This window comes from Schistocerca americana, chromosome 1 (assembly GCF_021461395.2).
Source record: "Schistocerca americana isolate TAMUIC-IGC-003095 chromosome 1, iqSchAmer2.1, whole genome shotgun sequence".
Taxonomy (NCBI): Eukaryota; Metazoa; Arthropoda; class Insecta; order Orthoptera; family Acrididae; genus Schistocerca; species Schistocerca americana.
Genome location: NC_060119.1, coordinates 823,603,717 through 823,624,842, shown reverse-complemented (window position 1 = coordinate 823,624,842; position 21,126 = coordinate 823,603,717). Strand labels below are relative to the sequence as shown.

General features: G+C 43.1%; 1 protein-coding gene and 1 non-coding gene across 2 annotated transcripts in view; one reads left to right on the top strand and one right to left on the bottom strand.

Moving 5' to 3' along the window:
- LOC124546385 (fibrillin-2-like) overlaps positions 1–16,899 on the bottom strand; it is a 129,157-nt gene extending 112,258 nt beyond the window's left edge. Inside the window, exon 1 of the mRNA XM_047125034.1 lies at positions 16,771–16,899. Within this exon, the coding sequence (XP_046980990.1) occupies positions 16,771–16,888 (118 nt within the window). The 5' untranslated portion in view covers positions 16,889–16,899. The remainder of the gene's footprint in view (positions 1–16,770) is intronic.
- Positions 16,900–18,067: 1,168 nt separating this feature from the next.
- Positions 18,068–18,142, top strand: Trnap-cgg. Its single transcript has one exon. It is a non-coding gene; the product is annotated as a tRNA-Pro (tRNA).
- The last annotated feature ends 2,984 nt before the right edge of the window (positions 18,143–21,126 follow it).

The window sequence follows — 21,126 nt, the reverse complement described above, 5'->3', positions numbered from 1 at the left end:
GAAGATGTGATATGCAAATGATTAGCTTTTCAGAGCATTCACACAATGTTGGCGCCGGTGGCGACACCTACAACGTGCTGACATGGGGAAAGTTTCCAACAGATTTCTCATACACAAACAGCAGTTGACCGGCGTTCCCTAGTGAAACGTTGTTGTGATGCCTCGTGTAAGGAGGAGAAATGCGTACCATCACGATTCCGACTTTGATAAAGGTCGGATTGTAGCCTATCGCAATTGCGGTTTATTGTATCGCGACATTGCTGCTCGCGTTGGTCGAGATCCAATGACTGTTAGTAGAATATGGAATCGGTGGGTTCAGGAGGGTAATACGGACCGCTGTGCTGGATCCCAACGGCCTCGTATCACTAGCAGTCGAGATGACAGACATCTTATCCGCATGGCTGTAACGGATCGTTCAGCCACGTCACGATCCCTGGGTCAACAGACACAGTGGACGTTACATTTCAGATGTGTTACGACCCGTGGCTCTACCATTCATTCGAGCCCTGCGAAATCCTACATTTCAGCAGGATAATGCACGACCGTATGTTGCAGATCATGTACGGGCCTTTCTGGATACAGAAAATGTTCGACTGCTGCCCTGGCCAGCACATTCTCTAGATCTCTCACCAACTGAAAACGTCTGGTCAATGGTGGCCGAGCAACTGGCTCGTCACAATACGCCAGTCACGACTCTTGATGAACTTTGGTATCGTGTTGAAGCTGCATGGGTAGCTGTACCTGTACACGCCATCCACGCTCTGTTTGCCTCAATGCCCAGGCGTATCACGGCCGTTATTACGGCCAGAGGTGGTTGTTCTGGGTACTAATTTCTCAGGATCTATGCACCCAAACTGGGTGAAAATGTAATCACATGTCAGTTCTAGTACAATATATTTGTCCAATGAATACCCGTTTATCATCTGCATTTCTTCTTGGTGCAGCAATTTTAATGGCCGGATGTCATTATAGGATCCCAGGTTTGTTGCAAATTCTCCCCTAAAACAACTCAAATGGAGTCAACCCAGCTCATGAATGCGTTGTGGTTTTATATACGAAAGTGGCAAAATGTACCCATTCATCCCAGTTTTCCTACTTCGTTCCCACATGACGACATAGGTATTCTGTTTGTGTTCAGGGCTCCGTTCATGAGAGGATGGCGTGCACAAGCTTAAATCGCTTCGATCTTCAGTAAGCGACAGACCCTCTTTGAGACGTCACTTAGGAAGTTTATTCCTTAGTCACTCAATAATACGGACCCTATTCCGTAATTTCAAATTACTCTCTGTACAAGACTCGCTAAAGAGTCCGTATCCTATTGTGAGATAGGCTTTGTTACCACAATTTTCGTGAGGTCATCCCGAAACCTTAGGATTTATCTTTTCTCTTTTTCTGTTATCTGAAGCAATCGAACTACATCGATAATACAAAGAGCGAATACCCTGTAAGTATTTCGGTCAGCACTATGGACATCTTCACCTTATTCTGTGTGATCTTGTTCTTCTGATAACTCTCAGGACATCGAATGTACTCTTCTATGTCTTTCTTCATAATTGTCCACGATCTATAACTTTTAATACGGTCGTACATGTGAAGGATTCCTTCGTGTCTACCTATCGGAAAATCGTGAAACTGCTTCGGAATAGCTCACTTTTCGTCTTCGCCAATCACTGGTTTTGGTCGTCTTCTTCTTCATTGTCGATCTCTTCCTAGTGGATGCAGATGCGTCTCCTAGTACCCATTACAATCCACATGCTACAATTTTTTGCGTTCCCTTTTTGTATATTACCTCAAGATCGTATTACGCCAGTTTAATCCCGAATTTCATTAATTTTGATGACGGTTCACTTATATGCACCGACCAATTCAAGGGCTTGGGATGAGTGCATACAATAAATCTTCTGTACAATGAATTTTCTTCCGTACGCTCAAGATCGGTAGTGCTTTCAGATTCGAGTGATGACTCGCTGTCTGATCGTTTTGAGCAGGAGAACGGTGTCCCTCAGAGCAGTGTTTTATCTGTTACCCTCTTCGGCGTAGCTATAAACAGTATAACTGCTACAGTGAGGCGTCCGGTACACTGCTCCGTATTTGTGGACGATTTTGCAGTTTTCTGTTCCTTCTTCAGTGATGCAACAGCAAACCGTCAGTTGCAACTTACAGCGCGGAGGAGTGGGCTGCAAAGACGGGTTTTCAATTTTCTGCAGGTAAATGTCTGTGTGTTCAATTTACTCGTTCTCGTCGTATTTTTAATATTGCTGCCTAGCGTATGAGGGATCTCATTCGACATTTTAGAGACCAGTGCGGTTTCTGGTTCTCATGTTTGACTCGAAACTGTCGTGGTTACCACACCTGAGAGACGTGAAAGGCATATCCCTTAAGGCACTGAATCTCTTACAGAGTCTTAGCCACAAGTCTTGGGAGCGGACAGGGCGCGCCTTCTCCAGTTTTATAGGGCTTCCGTGCGTTTGCGGCTGGACTATGGGTGCACTGTGTATGGATAAGCAGTCTTTCCTATGCAACCATCACTGTATCGTGCGGCGGGGCGGGTTTAGTAGGGTGGCGTACTTGTTTGATCACTGTCTCTCGTCGTACGTTGCACTACCAAAGTTCCACCTACCTCAGTACGGCGTCTGATCACCAGCCTGTTTCCCTCCACACGTAGATACTGTCCAGATGATGTTCAAAACAGCGTTGAAAAAAAAACATCTCAATACTTACGTCTGCAAAGTCGGTGTAAACTCCGGTAGCAAGCTATCCTGTAATACCTTATAACAAATTTCGGGTGGATGGCAATTGCTTCATCTCTTTAGAAAATTGTGAAACTTCAGTAAACGAGTTCTTTTATTTTTCCGTTTCAGAATAAACACTTGCCATCAGCCCATATTTAATTAACGAGTAATATAATTGTCCTCAGTTTACAGTTCAGAAAACTCAGTACACACACAAGGCAGCCAGAGATGCGCTTAAGTCCGAATCGAATTATTACGCAATTTACAGTCATTACTCTGCTACAATACACGAGTTTCACATTCGGTCCTTTACAGTGGATTTCTAATAAAGAAACTGGTCGCCAACCATTCCATAAACGGGTATGAAACATGCCACGCGGAATTCTAAAAAAGGCCGAAAGTTCCCACGCGTTTATCTATCAAACAGATCACTTCACAATACTCAGATTTCACAATCTTTCCGTAAATGCAACTGCTTTCACGGCAATACAATCTGGGTGAGAGAAACCAGTAACATCTTCTTTTTACTCATAATGTAGACGGACACGTCCAACACGACCTGCACGTCCGATTGTTAGCCAGCGACCCCTGTTCGGTCTGCTTCTATCCCAGTATAACTACTTGGCAGTGCGCGGGAACTGCTTAACTCTGATTAGTTGGTCAAAACGACCAGCCAATTAGAACAATCCTTCGAGATTATTCTCGAGCCATAACTGTCCTACGGCAGTCCCTATTCCCAGCTGCATTTACGTCATTTAAATATGCAAGTATTAATATAATGTTTAACAAAACCAAACAAAACGAAAACTAATCTTGAAATAACTTTAGAAAACCATTACTCTACAAACGACTATTCTGGCTGCCTTCTTACAAAAGCAAGTACCTTTGGACATACGTCATCAGCAAGTTGGGCATACCACGGCTTTCCCATGGCACAGTTACGTAATGTTGTACACAATATAATATTGAATATTTATGTATGTTCCACAAACACACTCTCACTCATTCTCATTGACTCACACAAAACCAAATTAACTAAATAATAATATTTTCTGAATTTTATCTTACGAAAAATGAAAAGTAGTTAACGTTTTTTAATTATGAAAATCCAAATAAATTGTTCTGCCGTTTTGTGAACTTCAGTAATGATTCCAAATGATATTAAAAGACAAACTGTTATGAATCCTAACTGACTTTAATCTTACAAGAGTCGGTTTGAGGTGTTTTAGGTGATTTTCACTAACTCTGAAAGTATGCCAGCTAGAAAGCTGAGATTCATACACAATTTTCTTTTTAATAACAGATGTCAGTACATTGACTTTTAACTGAACTGAATAATATTCAGTACAGTTTTATTTAGATTCTTCGGGGCTTGAATACTCCGTCACTCGATCCCACGGCTAGGCTAACGACAGGTGCGAATGAGTCACGCTAAGATACAAGCGGCTGCTTCTATCATCGCCAACGGCTCCTAAGCTACGAGCCGTACTGCATAGTGCAATAAATGCTATTGCGTATTGACTCGCGACGTTACAATCGGTATATTCTTCGAAATCAGTGAGGCATATGACATTACTTGGAGACACTGCCTTCTTACTCGAGGGGATTTGGTGGTCACGGGTGCTTACAAGACCACTCCCTTGCTCAACCTCTGTGCTGAGGCCACCATTAGGTGGCAACTCCTCACAGTGCATCAGGCATGTATGATCCTCGCAACTTCCACTTCATCTTCACACCATGCTGTTAGCTGCTCTTCACGCCTCTGAAACGCCTCTTCTTCAACCACCCACGAGCCACAATGCCGTTTGGGATCCGCGTGCAGCGTGTGCTGTTGAGCAAGTACAAACCCAAATCCAGGGTTTTAACCGTCTGCCGCCCTGGCTACTGCAGAGGCCCAGCGTCATTTTAGATTTAATGCAGTACAGGAGAGATAGCACTCCGTCTTCTGTTTCTTATTCTATATTGCCACATATTTTATATGAGCAGCTGTATCTGTCTTGGCGGGTGGGTTTGAGCAGGGGGACTCCGTTGGTTACTCTGTCGTTTTCCCGTATCGTGTCCTGAAGATCCGACTGCCTCAAGAATTTACTAACTTAGGCGCAGAATCAAATGCGATCTTGTAGCCACTGGAGCAGAGGAGACACTTCTTTATACACTGAGGAGCCAAAGGAACTGTTACACCTGCCTAATATCGTGTAGCCTCCTCCCCCTCCCCTCCCCCTACGAGCACCGCAGAAGTGCCGCAACACGACATGAGATGGGCACGATTAATATCTGAAGTAGTGCTGGAGGGAATTCGCATTATGAATCCCGCAGGGCTGTCCATAAATGAGGGGGTGGAGATCTCTTCTGAACAGCACGTTGGAAGGCACCCCAGATATGTTCAATAATGTTCATGTCTGGGGAGTTATATGGCCAGAAGAAGTGTTTAAACTTCTTCTGCCACTCTGTAGCAGTTCTGCTCTTGTGGGATGTCGCATTGTCCTACTGGAATTGCCCAAGTCTGTCGGATGCAGGTGATCAGAAAGGATACAGAGCTTCCACCAGCATGAACAGTCCCCTGCAGGGTCCATGGATTCATAAGGTTGTCTCCACACCCGTACACGTCCATCCGCTTGATACAATTTGAAACGAGATATGTCCGACACGTCAACAGTCCAATGTCAGTGTTGAATTGCCAAGGCGAGGCGTAAAGCTTTTGTGTCGTGCAGTCATCAAGGGTACACGGGTGGGACTTCGATGATGTATCGATGAATAGTTCGCACGCTCACACATGTTAATGACCCAGCATCGAAATCTGCAACAATTTGCGGAAGAGTTGCATTTCTGTCACGTTGAACGATTCTCTTCAGTCGTCGTTGGGCCCGCTCTTGCAGGATTTTTTTCCGGCCGACGCGATGTCGGAAATTGATGTTTTACCGGATTTCTGATATTCACAATACAATCCTGTAATGGTCGTATGAGAAACTCCCCACTTCATCGCAACCTCGGAGATGGTGTGTCCCATCGCTTGTGTGCCGACTATAACACCACGTTCAAACTCACTTAAATCTTGATAACCTGCTATTGTAGGAGCAGTAACCGATCTTGCAAGTGCACCAGACACTTGTTATCTTATTTAGGCGTTGCGAACCGCAGTGACGTATTCTGCCTTTTTACAGATCTCTGTATTTGAATATGCATGCCTATAATAGTTTCTTTGGTGCTTCAATGTAAAAACGCTAAATTATAGATCAGTATAGTTAACATTGGTCTGCTAAAAAGGCTTGAGCATATTTTCCGTTCTAATATAGTAAATGCTCTTGGGACCTAAAAGTTACTGTCCATAAACCAGCACACATTTAGAAAGCACCAGTCATGAGAGGCTCAATTTTCCCTTATAACACATGATATCCTGCGAGCCATGGAAGGAACATTCCATGTTTCTCTATGTCTTGAAAGCGTTTGACACAGTTGCTCAGTTCAGACTGTTAACGAAGGACCAAGTATATGCAATAGGTGCCCAGACATGTGAGTGGCTCGAAGACTTCTCAAGTAAAGCAACCCAGTACGTTTTCCTGGACGACGAATGTTCATCAGAAACAAGGATATTGTCAGGATCGTGGTCTACTGGCTAGCTTGCTACCTCTGGATCACGAGGTCCCTGGTTCGACTCTCGTCCGGAGTGGGGATTTTCTCTGCCCAGGGACTGGGTGTTTGTGTTGTCCTCATCATACCATCGTCACTCACGAAAGTAGCTAGATTGAACTGTGTGCAAATTGGGAATGTGCACGGGTGCTGATGACTAAGCAGTTGAGCGCCCCACAAATCGAACATCATCATCATCGTCAGGAGTGCTCTTGGGAAGTGTGGTAGAACCATAATTGTTTTACATATAAATAAATAACCCGACGAACAGGATAAGCAACAACGTTCGAGCGACTGTTTGCTGATGACGTTGTACTATACGGAAAAGTGATTTCGATGAATGACAGAGTCATAATATCTATAAAAAATAAAAAAGTAAAAGAAAATAAAAAAAAAGAAACAAGGAACTGATTCGAATTGCTTGGACATTAATTCCTTTGATGTGCCAACCTCTTGAAGAGGAATGCAGTCTTTGTTTGCGCCAGTCTGCTTTTTATCTCCTGCTTGCTTCGTCTGTCATGGGTTATTTTGTCACCAAGGTAGCAGAAGTCCTTAAATTCGTGATAACCACCTTTGATGTTAAGTTCCACGGCATTGTCATTCCTGCTACTTTTCATTACGTTTGTCTTCTACCGCTTTACTCTCACTCTATCACTTTAGGAGACAAATCCTTTCTGTCGTAGAATCATTCAATTTACGCGCCCTGAGTTTAACTTTGGAATTGCAGTTACACTCTTTATGTTACCGCCCCCGCTTTTAATTTCTTGGATCCATTTCTCCTTGGATTCTCTGTATTTCCTATTTCTTCCATTCCTAAGTGACTTATACGGGTATATTCCCGAATTTCCCTGAAAACACACTGAAGAGTCAAAGAAACTGATACACTTGCCTAATATTATATAGGACCCACGCGAGCGCGCAGAAGTGCCGCAACAGGTCGTGGTATGGACTCAGCTAATGTCTGAAATAGTGCTGGAGGGAATTCATGAATCCTGCCGAGCTGTCCATAAACCTATAAGAGTACGACGGGGTGGAGATCTCTTCTGAACAACACGTTGCAAGGCATGCCAGATATGCCCAATGATGTCCATGTCTGGGTAGTCTGGTGACCAGCGGAACTGTTTAAACTCAGAAGAGTGTTTCTGGAGCCTCTATGTACCAATTCTGGACGTGTGGGATGTCGCATTGTCCTGCTAGAATTGACCAAGTCCGTCAGAATGCACAATGGTCAACAATGGATGCAGGTGATCAGACAGGATGCTTACGTGTCACCTACCAAAGTCTTATGTAGACGTATCAGGGGTCCCACATCACTCCAACTGCACGCGCCGCACACCATTACAGAGCCTCCACTAGCTTCAACATTCCCCTGCCGCAATGCAGGGTCCATGGATTCATGAGGTTGTCTCCATACCAGTACACGTCCATCCACTCGATACAATTTGAAACGAGGTTTGTCTGACCAGGCAATATGTTTCCAGTCAACAACAGTCCAACGTCGGTGTTGACGGACCGAGGCGAGGAGTAAAGCTTTGTGTCGTGCAGTCGTCAAGGGTACATGAGCGGGCCATCGGCTCCGATAGCCCATATCGATAATGTTTCGTTGAATGGTTCGGACATTGACACTTGTTGATGGCCCAGAATTGAAATCTGCTGCATTTTGCGGAAGGATTGCACTTCTGTCACGCTGAACGATTCGCTTCATTCGTTGTTTGTCCCGTTCTTGCAGGATCCTTTCACGGCTGCAACGATGTCGGGGATTCGATGTTTCACCGGAATTCTGATATTCACGGTACACTGGTAAAATGGTCGTACAGGAAAATCCCCACTTTTTCACTACTTCAGTGATGTTGTGTCCCATCGCTCGTGCGCCGACTATAAAATAAACCTTCTTTGTAGCAGCAGTAACCGATCTAACAACTGCGCCAGACACTTGTTGTCTTATGTAGGGGTATTCTGCCTGTCTACGTATCTCTGTATATGAATATGCTTGCCAATACGAGTTTCTTTGCCGCTTCCGTGTATTCGTAAGTCCTTCTTTTGTGAGCAATGCAGATGTGTAGTCTACTACCCAAGTTTTCCTTCTACCTATGATTATATGTCCAACAGCTGGGATTTCTCTCTTCAGAAATGTCCTCTTCTACATTTGAGTTGCCTACTGTGGTACTCCTTGTAGCAGTACCCTCATTTTTAGCGAACTGTAAAGGCGTCTCATCAGTCCTCCTTATTTCTTTATCCCACTTCTTTCCCAACTGATTCTTCCAGATGATTCTCTTAAACTTTATTCTGTTCTTCATCACTGATAGTTGACTGTGATCCGAGTGCGCCTTACAAACCACACCCGTTTTCAGAGTCTCTCTTTGAGCAGAATGAAACCCAACTGATATCTTGTCGCGTCTTCGGAACTTTTCCAAGTATATCACATCTTCTTTTGAATCTTGAACAGAGTAATTGCTATTACTAGCTTAAGTTAATGGCAGAACGCAATTAGTCTTTCTCCTCGGTCATTCTCACTGCTAAGCTTACATTCTCGCGTAACTTTTATTCTGCTCCTTCCTCTACAACTGCATCCCAACCCCTCGTGATTATTGCATTTCTCCCTCACTTTACATACTGAATTACCCACTTAACATACTCATATACTTTCTCTGTCTCAAAATTTTCTGTTCCCTGCGTCGGCATGTGTACCTGAACTATTATTGTGAGCTTTGTCTTGCTGTCGAATCTAATGGCTACAACACTATAATTGAACTGTTCACATTAGCTCACTTTCTGCCAGGCATTGGTATTGATAACGAATCGTACTCTCAAATGGTTCAAATGGCTCTGAGCGCTATGGAACTTAACTCCTGAGGTCATCAGTCCCCTAGAACTTAGAACTATTTAAACCTAACTAACCTAAGGACATCACACACATCCATGCCCGAGGCAGGATTCGAACCTCCGACCGTAGCAGTCGCGCGGTTCCAGACTGTAGCTCCTAGATCCGCTCGGCCACACCGTCCGGCCGTATTCTCATTACACCATTTTCTGCTGCAATTGCTGCTAGATTCGTCTGACCAAAAATATTTATCTTCTTTACATTTAATTTCACCGACCAATACTATATCTGGTCTGAGCTTTTGAATTTCCCTTTTCAGATTTTCTAGCTCTCCTTCGGCGTCCAAACTTCCGACAATCCACGCTCCGACTCGTAGAATGTTGCCATTTAGTTGTTTATTCCATTTTTTTCTCATAGTCACCTCCCCCTTGGCAATCCCCTACCAGAGATCTAAACGGGGGATTAATAAGAAATCGTTTGCCAATGGAGAGATCGTCATGATACTTCTTTTCAATTGCAGGCCACAAGTCCTGTAGATCTACCTTATGTGTCTTTAATGCAGTGGTTTCCATTGCCGCCTGTATCCTCCTGAGATTGTCATTGCTACCTCTTTCTTTTTTTAGGGCAGGCTTACATCCCAAATGCAAGAAACCTCCCTGTACCTCTACATGCTGCCCCGTCCTCTTTGACAAGTCCGTTGTTAGATTGAGGATGACTTTGTATGTGGAAGTTTTCGGTCACCATTGCTAATAATTTATATTCAAAATTTAAGCAGTGACAAGGTTCGAACCCAGAGTCGAAGACGTTCTGATTATTAGTCTAAGACGCTACGTCTGACCATGGACCAATCGTCGATTGTCTCTAGGCATAACGTTTTAAAGTGATATGAAATGGAAAGAAGATGTAAGATCACTGAATGGTGAGTTTATGAATATTGGGAAAATTTTTTGTAAAAGGTATGTCATTTACATAGGAGAGCATTCGGAAAACTTTTGTCATCCATTCATGGGTAGTGTTAGAGTGTCTGGGACTACGAACATGTCTGAATAAGGAAAGACATTAAAGCAATTTAATGCAATTCAGGGGATGACTGTCACATTTGTGACTTGTAGGTTTGATCAATACGCGAATATTACGGAAATGCTTCGGGAACTCAAATGAGAATCTCTGAAGGAAGATGGTGTCCTTCCCGGAAAACATTACTGCGAAAATTTAAAGACCCACCATTTCCGGCTGATTATAGAACGATTCCACTGCTGACGAGGTACATTTCGCTTAAGGACCACGAAGATGAGAGAAATTATGGCTCATGCGAAGCCGCATAATCAGTCGCTTCGCTCTCGCCCCATTGCGAGTGTAATAGGAATGGAAATTACGTTGTGCTACAATTTTTCCCCTGCCATTCGCTCTATGATGGCTGACGGAATATATAGGTGGATGTAGATGAACGGAGATTCGAAACTGGTTCGTACTTCCACAGTTTCTGAGTCACATCGATCTTGTTCGCGGTCGAGTAATCAGACCGGGAATGGACAAGCATTTCCAAAAGATAATTAGTGCAAGCGGCTCTCTTGGCAACATGCTACGCGGACAATTACTCGTTTGGATTACCTCAATTACGCAGCAAACTAAACGATCTACTGATCATTAGAGTAATGTATCCTGCATAGATCAAGCGTGATCTAGCAATGGTTTCGCTGAATAATACTGAAGTAGGCAATATTCTGTGCTCTAATTAACGAAAATACCCGTGTTTTGAACCGTGAGAAAGGAGTGTTTCGTTGTCATGCCTTTAGTAAGTTACGTTATTTCGTTTGAGTCGTGTGAAGTTATATACATTACAGAATGACAAATCTGTTCACACTGTGGAAGCTAAATGTATTTATCTTCTATCTGCTGCGAGTCTACATATCTGATAGTGAGATGGTAATGAGTAAGGGGGTTTTCCTTTCTTCAAAGAACCAAAATACCTAACGCTGCATGAAACATCGATGTATGGCCGCAGACACAAGTAATGCAGGGAACTTGGCCTGTACACCTCATCCGACGTTCATTGTCATCCACTGATTCATTACGAAGCATCAGCGAACTACTACTCTCGAATTGCGGCAAGACTGCACAGAGTTGTTCCTTCGGATAGCGTGTTGCCTACACTTAAGGCGTGCATCTAGTGCCAGTAACTGATACCTGAAGAGAATTTAGGCTCTCAGTACGAATTTTTCAAAGTGTTTCAGTTTCGAAAAGATTTACATCCCCTGCTAAGGAAAACGGTGCAGGAAGGTAATCTCATTTACGTTTGTATATCTTATTGATATTTCAAAAACAATTAAATGGAGTACATTTAATAAACTATTTTCGTCAGATTCATTTGGCGGTCGTCCGGTATAGAACGACTACAACGGTTTACCCCAGGAGAGCATTCTCGACGATAGACTACATGTTGAAAAAAATAGATCATGCTCAAGAGAATAGTAGCTTAGTCCCACCAATAGAAAGGCATTTTCCGTAAGGCACATTAGCAAGGGAGAAGGGGTGTTAACATTATGCCCAACCAAAAAAACTAAAAAAGCTCTTTAATTGTTCTTGGATTATATTAACAATACAGTTTTTAAAGAGGTACTAACATGAAAGTAGGGTCCATCACCTGAAGATGCATTTTGCCATACTCTTAGAAATATCAACGTCCTTTCTGTAATGTCTACTGTCGTTGTTGTAGACTTTTACTCTCAACATACTTTAAAAGAGATGTTGTTGTGTAAGTAAGGGCCTGAACCTCGAAATATTCAATACGGCAGCCATGGGGAAAGTGACACCTCCTACTGAGACTTAAATTTTCGGGTAAGTTTAATTGAAACGTTTAAAACATTTCTGGAATCTGCTAGAAGAACTCATTAAAAACAAAAACAAAATTTTTCAAAATTCTAAAATTTAAAGTGATCGACTAGATTATAATTTTTTTCAAAAGGTGAGCACAAAGTGCTCCCTCCCCTTTGTATTGCGAGGATTAATGCGCCCCTCGCTGGAAAAGTCCAAAGCGGGTGCCGCATGCTCTCGTAGCCAACATGTAGAGTTGGCTTCATGTGCGTCTAAGTAAAGCTTACGTTCAAATATTACTAATGAAACGGTGGATGGAAAGCATTACGTTTTCTGTGCCAGTTTTATTGACGGTTTTGAATTTTTAATCCATTGAAAAGAATCAAAAAATGTTTCAATGTATGTGAATTCCTAAGGGACGAAACTGCTTAGGTCATCGGTCCCTATACATACACTCTATTTAAACTAACTTATGCTAAGAAAAACACACACACGCAAGCCCGAAGGAGGACACGAAGCTGCGGCGGGAGGGCCCACGCAGTCCGTGACATGACGCCTCAAACCGCGAGGCCACTCCACGCGGCGAAAAGAATCATTTGCACACAACATTTTAAAGCCAACGCGTAGGAGAACTACAATTTGAAACGAACCAGACAACTGTTTTCTAACATGCTTTCAGAACGTAGTGTTATGCAATCATTGAAATAAAACTTTATGAAGGGAATACCACTCAACCGGTATATTACTCGCGTCAGAATTAGCGTATCCTGGCGGATTTGATCTCCTATTTGTGCCTGCGGTTCTGAAACCAAATGAGAACTATAGATGGACAAAATCGTTCATGCTCTGGAACTGCTTCAGTGGTCATCGTTCCATTTGGGAACCGTTCATGTTTACTAGTTCAGCTTTCGTTTCTTATATAATTATTCATGCTACATGCATTTTAGATAAATTTCCAGGAAAAATATCAAGTAAGTACAGCTATCACTTTTCTTTCTAGGGGCCTTTGCCCAGCTCGAATGCGGGGTCGGCTTTGTTATTACGGATTTGGCAGTGTTAATTGCAGAGGGTCGCCGGATACCCTTCCTGACGCCACGCTGAACCCCCGGGACGGAATCAGTGTACCCCAGCTGTCTGCGTCTAGTGTAAGTCATGAGATAGTGCGAACATTTTCCAAATGTCTGTGAGTCGTGTAACTGAGGCGGAACTTGGGAACCAATCCGGTATTCACCTAGTGGGATGTGGAAAACCGCCTAAAAACCACATCAAGGCTGGCTGCCATACTGGCCCTCGACGTTAATACGCTGGGCGGATTTGATCCGGGACCGGCGCGCCTACCCGAGTCCAGGAAACAGCGCATTAGCGCTCTCGGCTACCGTGGCGAGTTAAGTACAGCTATCACTTCTGGGTGTTAAATTCATTGACATATAGCTGATACTTGTAGCAAGTACAATAAATTCGTTTTTTATTCGTTCACAGAAAATAATATGTACTCATTTCTACTTAACTGGCATGAAGTAATTGAAAATGAACTGCCATCTGTCAATCCAACATTAACAGTTTTCTTTTACATATCGCTGATGTGTAAATTAACTACATAACAAAGTGCGACAATATCTGTGTACGGAGTGTAAATTTATTTGGAAGAAATCGTGAGTTCCGACACAGGAGCAGAGAAACTCTTTAATAAAATTATGAGCTTTATATCAGCAACGGGGGCAACTACATAATTATGCTTGGAGATCGCCGAAACTTTCTAAGTGAAAAGAAACAAGACCCTCTCTTTTTATACCGTCAAGGCATAGCACAACATTTCTTTGAAATATTTACAGCCGAAAAATATAACAAGCTTTTGATCAGTCACCAGCTGAAAGGGGCGCTAAGTTTCATGCATCGACACAGTCATCAGTCACTTGAGAAAGATAACTTCTCAGCGAGCGCAGGCAACCATTAACAAACGGAGGTGAAATGAACACGAAACTCAACAATTCATTAAATACGTATAAATGTATGTAACAATAAATTTTACATACTAAAGTATTTGAAAATAAAAGAAAATTAAAGGTCACTACTAGTTCAAAGCTGACAATTGTAAGCATATGTCGGCTATAACTTCCTATACAAAAGAACAGGAAGAAGTTGTCCACGAAGCTTGCGCTGAATGGCTTCTTAGTTGAATTATCAGTTTTTTCGCGTAAGATATGATCACTTTTTGAGGTGCGTGTGTTTTTATTAAAATATTTTTGAAAAAGGTCTCCTGTATTAACCTTGTAAGGTATAGGAGATATGAGATGATTACATCGATGATTTTTACTTAACTGCAACTTCTCTTCGAAATTAACCATCCCATGGACTATCTTACCGTGCTCCAAGGGGATTCGTCCTGCGAGGTGGATGGTGCAAGCCACATATCTGTTGCAGAAGTTTTTGTCCGTGATGAAGTTCAATTACGGCCACAATAAACGACTGAACTTTGCTCTAGTCGTATTTTGCTTGTCAGTGTGTAAGTCGAAGTATGATCTTGTGCCACTTCAGAAGCCAAGGCACCGTATTTCGATTTTAGAATTCTTTCAAAACTTTGTATACATATATCAAATTGTCGATAGTGATAACCCGCCTGTGGCTTTACAAAAACTGCAAAATCGTTTATTGTTCCTGCCTGAATCAAAATTAAAACAGTCACTACATTGAATCGTTAAGCAGAACCAACAGAGGAAATTACGTAAGGATTCAAGCTGTAATCAATTAAATCTCAAAAATTATGACTAATGTGACTGAAAAATTACTTTCTAATAATTTAGAGTATTTTTAAAAAAATTATCTTAGATTAATAATGCTCAAAATAAAATGAGATTTTCTCGTTACATTTACTTCACGCAATTAGTAAAAAGTATGTTAATTGGTTGTATTGTTAATATTAATGCAGTAATACGCTATTAATAATTAAACTGAAAGCAGTCCGTTGTGTAGCTGAGTAGTCAATGCGAGAGAATATAACCAGGGGGGCCCGAGTTTGATTTCCGGCCGCGTCGGAGATTATCTCCGCTCTGAGACTGCGTGTTGCGTTGTGCTCATCATCATTTCAACCTCATTGACACGCAAGCCGCCGACGTGGCGTCAACTAAAAAGACTTGCTCTATGCGATCAGTCTGATCGACGGGAGACCCTAGCCAAACGCACATTTCCTTGTCAGGTTGAAAGGAAAGGAAAATATTTCGTTAAAAAGCAACTGCACAACGACAGATTTTGATATTAAAAGTAAGTAATATTTTACGCCGTTGTCATATTTTTCAAATGGAGAGGCGTCGCTTTCCCTTATCCCATTGAGCTACAATCATGCACAACTACTTTCATGTGCAAAGAAATCAAACCTGAATACTAAGAACCTCACTAAGTGTGAGGTTTTAGTTTATTTTAATGCGAAAAATCTCAAGTTTTATGTAAATTTTCTGAGGCTGCAATTAAAAGAAAATATTAAAAGTTATCTTAAAAGCTAGTCGTTAAATAAGGCAGATGAAACTTAGTCTGTAAATAAGAATTGGAATGGCTGCCCCATTAATTCGTCAAACAATAAAATATAACTTGACTTGTATTAAAGAATGACAAAGCGATAACTGTATTTTTTTTTTTTTTTTTTTGTTGCCTGAAAAATATATATGTATGACATAGAACTTAATTTTCATAAAATTTAAAATAAGTTGAAATGGAACTAGAGACTGTATAAAAAAAGAACGCAACCAGCCGTGGTAGATCGAGGAACGGAAGAACTAGACTAGCCGAAGTGAACTGTGAACGACCATTCCTGGAAAGAGATCTGCTACGACCACAGTGCACTGTAAACGACCGTCCTCAGGAACGAGACTGACCGCGACCGATGTGAATGATGAATAAGTGTTTCTTAGAAGTCGTTCCTAGATCCTTTCGTTCACTTCAGCGAAATGTTCCTTTGAACATGTTCGCTTGTGAACGACCCAGCTCTATTGAGAAATACTGTTGGAAGACAGAGTAAAGTATATTACTTATCGTAGCCTCCTGAACTATGTGAGTTTATTATCGTAATGTATCTGACAGAATATCAAACTAAATTTGAACTAATTGGGATTTTAACTTGTCTAACAATAATCTCAAAGTCTTCCCATTATGTCTCTTGTCTCAACATGAGGCACAGCGTTTACATTGTTTACATGTTCATGAATTTTATGTTATTGTACAGTTATCAATTAATAACATTCTTCCACACATATATCGTTCTAAAAAAGAAGAAGGCTGGTAACTCATGCAAAGTCTACTGGAGCACAAACTGGGGCCATCTATTCTTCATTACATGCTTGTCTTACTAAGATATGCTAGCTAAGGTCACCAAGAGAGCAAATTAATAAATGTAGACTGAAGGTAACTGACAAACTGAATATCAGAAGCGAATAAATTTATTTATGTAAGCGTACCAAAGCATCACATGTCAATAATAAATACTGAATACAGTATACAGGCATCGAATTTTTGCTGCCGAAATTATATGTGTTATAAGGTAGCTGTTCCAGGTGCAACTTAGACAAACTCCGGTTACTTTCTGCGAACCAATCGTTGGCATTATTCACGTTTGCTACTTATATTTTACATAAAGCGTACTAACAAATCAGTAATAGATACTGTGTGTCTGACCTAAGGAGTAGCAAGGTTTTCTGTTTTCTTGTTTTACTTTACAGCTTTCTAAACATAATACGTAAAATGTTAAACATGCGTTACGCTAGAATTATGAAGCAGTCAAGTTCTCACCTACTCCTGCGCTGACAGCTGATTGGGTAGCTAGTGTGAGCATCAGCAGCAGCAGCATCAGCAGCATCAGGATCCGCCGCAAAGCCCTGGCTTTCGCGTATGGAGCTGGGTGGCCCATGTCTGCTGTCACGGGATGCCTAGCAAGCAATGCGGCCCACGAGCGCGCCTCAGCTTGCTCTTACCGCCCTCCCCCCAGACAGGGGGCGCGCATGCGCAAAGTGCCCGCTGGCACCCAGCAGACAGCCTGACACCGCCCACGCGCCGCGGCGGTAGCAGGGGGGGGGTGGGGGGGGGGGGGGGGCGAGGGCACGCTTCCGCCAGCGTGACACGTGTCTCTGTGGATGAGTACCGCTGCAAGGAGGATATTCCTCAGCGACGGTGTTGCTGCTCTGTGAATAATTTAGCGTCTATGACTTTTTGCAGATAACTTGTGGCTGATGTTCCTTTCAAACGGACATGTTGGAGAGCGTTTGTCGTAAAATAGACTGTTCACAATTGTTCATTGTGGAATGGAATCCACAGCTGCCGAAGCTTTATAAGAACTGTCCCTCCTGTTTATCAGTTGTTTGGACAACGCTTTTCTTTTTTATTAAAACAGAGCTAAAATGACGGTTCTTCCTTTCAGATCAGTTAAACGCTGCCGGGCTTGGCTAGCACATTGATGGGTGTTCGTCTGTGTCTGCTGAGTGCTGTTGCCCACTGTTGACATCTGGGGTGCACTCAGCCTTTGTGAGGCCAATTGAGGAGTTACTTGACTGAGGAGCAGCGGCTCTGGTCAGGAAAGCTGACAACAGCAGGGAGAGCTGTGTGCTGAGCAGACACACCTTCACATCTGCATTCAGTTGCGCCTGTCGGCTGAGGATGACACGGTGGTTGGTGGTAATGTTGGGCATTCCGTGGCCTGTTAGGGCGGAATGTTTTGAACATGGTCCCTGGGGAGAATTCTCGAAACTGTGACCATAGGTGTCAATACAGAGAACGTGTGCAGTGTAATATTAGCACAATCAGCACGTTCTGGACCATATTCACCAGAATCCAACTAAGTCTGTGTATCGATTTGTTACTGCGAATTAGATACAATTTCTCCACTACACCTATCAACGCAGTCTGAGGAAACGTGTTGATCTGCAGGAAACAATACTAAACCGGGAATGAGATGTTCACTCTGCAGCGGAGTGTGCGCTGATATGAAACTTCCTGGCAGATTAAAACTGTGTGCCAGATCGAGACTCGAACTCGGGAAGGTAGGAGACGAGATACTGGCAGAAGTAAAGCTGTGAGGACGGGGCGTGAGTCGTGCTTGGGTAGCTCAGTTGGTAGAGCACTTGCCCGCGGAAGGCAAAGGTCCCGAGTTCGAGTCTCGGTCCGGCACACAGTTTTAATCTGCCAGGAAGTTTAATATTAAACCTCTTCATCTGGTGGGGCAGTCTGGCGATCATGTTCTTGGACGAGAATTTGGTTATCTGTCTTTACTTCGAAAAGAGCAGAGTTGTAACTGGTAACCACTGCGTAACAGGTGTGGATTGCGTAGAGAAAAGAAATTGTTACTTCGACTATAGAAAATGATGGTTCTGAAATATGAACTTGTCACGTTACTCTGACTTCTAATTATTCCTACAATTAATGAAGCTTGTAGTTGCAAAATGTTTTCATTCCATCAAAGAGGTTCGGTGGCTATAGCTGGCGACATTACAAGCTACAGTTGTTTACCAAGAGTGTTACCTACTGGATGGAAATAGAGGTGAACAAATTTCTTACGACAAAAAGAGGAGACAGAAAAAGAATAAAACATCATGAGTTGAGAGTGTATTTGATGTTATTTCAATGATTACAATACAGAGTCAACTTTACAAGGAACTAGGCAGTATAAGCCGATTATTAGTATGACGTTACACCACCTCTGGCTTGGATGCACACAGTCATTCGGTTTTGAAGCGTGCCAAAACACTCTGTATCCCGCCTGTGGTAAGTCGTACCCAACTTTTGCAACAGGTCTTTTGTATCCAACTGCGACGGCGTTAACAACCGAGATAGCCTCAAATACGTTCTATCCTGGCGGATCTGGGGATCTAGCTGCCCACAGAAGTACCTCAATATCACACAGACAGTTCATAGAGAAACGTGCCATGTGAGACCGAACACTGTCCTGTTGAAAAGCTGCACCACAATACTATCGCATGAGAGGTAACATGAGGACGCACGATGTCCGTGTTGTAGTGTTGTAACGTCATATTTCACCCAGTCACTATCAGCCGTGACCGGAAATCACATCTGATGGGTACCAACACCACGACGCCACAACTAACAACGCCATGCATCTTCAAGAGATTGGAAGAATGAGACTTCTCCCCACTTGGTCGCCACACTAGCCGACCACCATTCGTCGCTGAACATCCCGGTCACGGCACCAGTCCAAAGGTAGCCGTTTAATTTGCGTGTCAACGTCAGCCTACTCACTGGACGGTAATTCTATAATCCAGTTGTTGCTAGCATCCAACCAATGGTGTGGGATGACACACAATGTTCCAATTACCCATTCTCGGATGGCACCCGCAGATGTGAAGGGGTTACGGCGAGCTTGGTGTACAATACGACGATCCTATGATGGTTAAACGTGTTCGGCCTGAACATTGGCCTCGAGTGTCTCGGCCTACATGTTCCCCTACCGTGCAACAACAGACCACTGTCACTTCCGAATGACCCACAAGCTTCATATTGCACGACTCGCCCACCCAGCCAAATGGAGACCCACAGGGAGGCTCCACTAAAACTCACTGTCCCACACGAGAACATGGCGCCTCCGTGTCCTTCGCAGTAGTCACTCAACATCTGACGCTGTTCGCGTTTCTTATATACTCCGCAAGCATGTCCAAAGGGACGCTGAATCGTAATTCGGAGTAACACACGCTCTGCAATATTGTACTTATCCGCCAACAGCAGGCAAACAACTTTCAAGTAAAATGTCTCCCCTGTACGGGAATATACATAATGGATGTACAAGTACAGGTTGCATACACATGGTTGACGACATATGGAAGTTTTGGTCTGGCCGTGAGCCGTGCTCGCACAGCCAAGTGGTAATGCGACCGCTCGCGATAAGCGAGATATGCCGGTTCAGGTCCCGGTCCAACACACATTTTCACTGTCGTCGTTCCATTATGCAGTTGCTGGTTGTGAATATTCACCACTGCGAATTCGTTTCATGCATCTAACACACTCTGGCAGCCCCTCTTCATCTGTCATAGACAATTGCAACCCGAATGACTTACAAATCCGCCGATGCTGCGTGCGAATGAAGTTACTCTGACGTCCGACAATGTATGTGTTTCATCTTCTTAGCAGGCAGCGTACATTCAGAACCGTATATGCGTTTTGTACCTTAACGTCACGATTTTATTGATTGGTCGAAAATGTTTCTTCATGACCTCGTTCGTATACGATTCACAGATGAAATAACTTCCCAAGTACTATAATGCCATTCACAACAACTTGCAGAGAGAGAACCATGGAAGACTATTGAAGGAAGACTTACGGAAACTCACTCCAGCGATCTGTTCGTGAAACGCATTATAAAGGTTTCTTAATCTTAAGGAGAAAATGAAAAGAAAAAAGAGAAACTAAACCCCTGTAGCATAATATGATGTCACAAGTGTTTACGCTATGAAGACACCGTCTATGGCAAATCACCCCTTTCTTCTTTCTTCTTTTACATCTTTCGCTACTCCAAAGTTCTTCCTCCCCCCCCCCCCCTCCCTTATCACCCCCTCGCTCTCTGACATCCACTGCAGCACGCTGCTATTATTACTATCATTCTGTACAAAATTTTGAAACCAGTGTAATAAATAACTAAATTGTTACGTTTTAGTAACTGTAGCAAGTCACACATGCCTCAAAAATGATCATCCAAGTGAGCTTGCAAGTAACCAGAAATGTCAGACATTCTTGAAGGAGCTGTTACGCATAAAAAATCTCCTTGTAGTCCAGTGACAATACCCCGTGGTGTTAGTTTCTTCGAATGCACCACATACATGAGGAACCGGTTCAGAGCACTGCCAAGTTGCAGGGAGTTAACAAAAATATGGCAGCACATTACCGACCCTAATTCGGTGCATAAACACCGATGTAAACTTCCAGCAGTCTCAGAATGAATAAATACGTACCTTGTATGGGCTTCAGGGGAATATTACATCACTCCTCCTGCAAAATAGCGGCAAGTTCAGGTAAAGACGATGGAGATTGACACCCATCAAGCGTGCTTACTAGCCAGGGGAGTGGCGAAATTACATCCTCGTGCCTACAGAACCAGTCCACCAGCCCTGGACGATGCGAGCTATGCAAACAGCGGCCTGCCTTCTG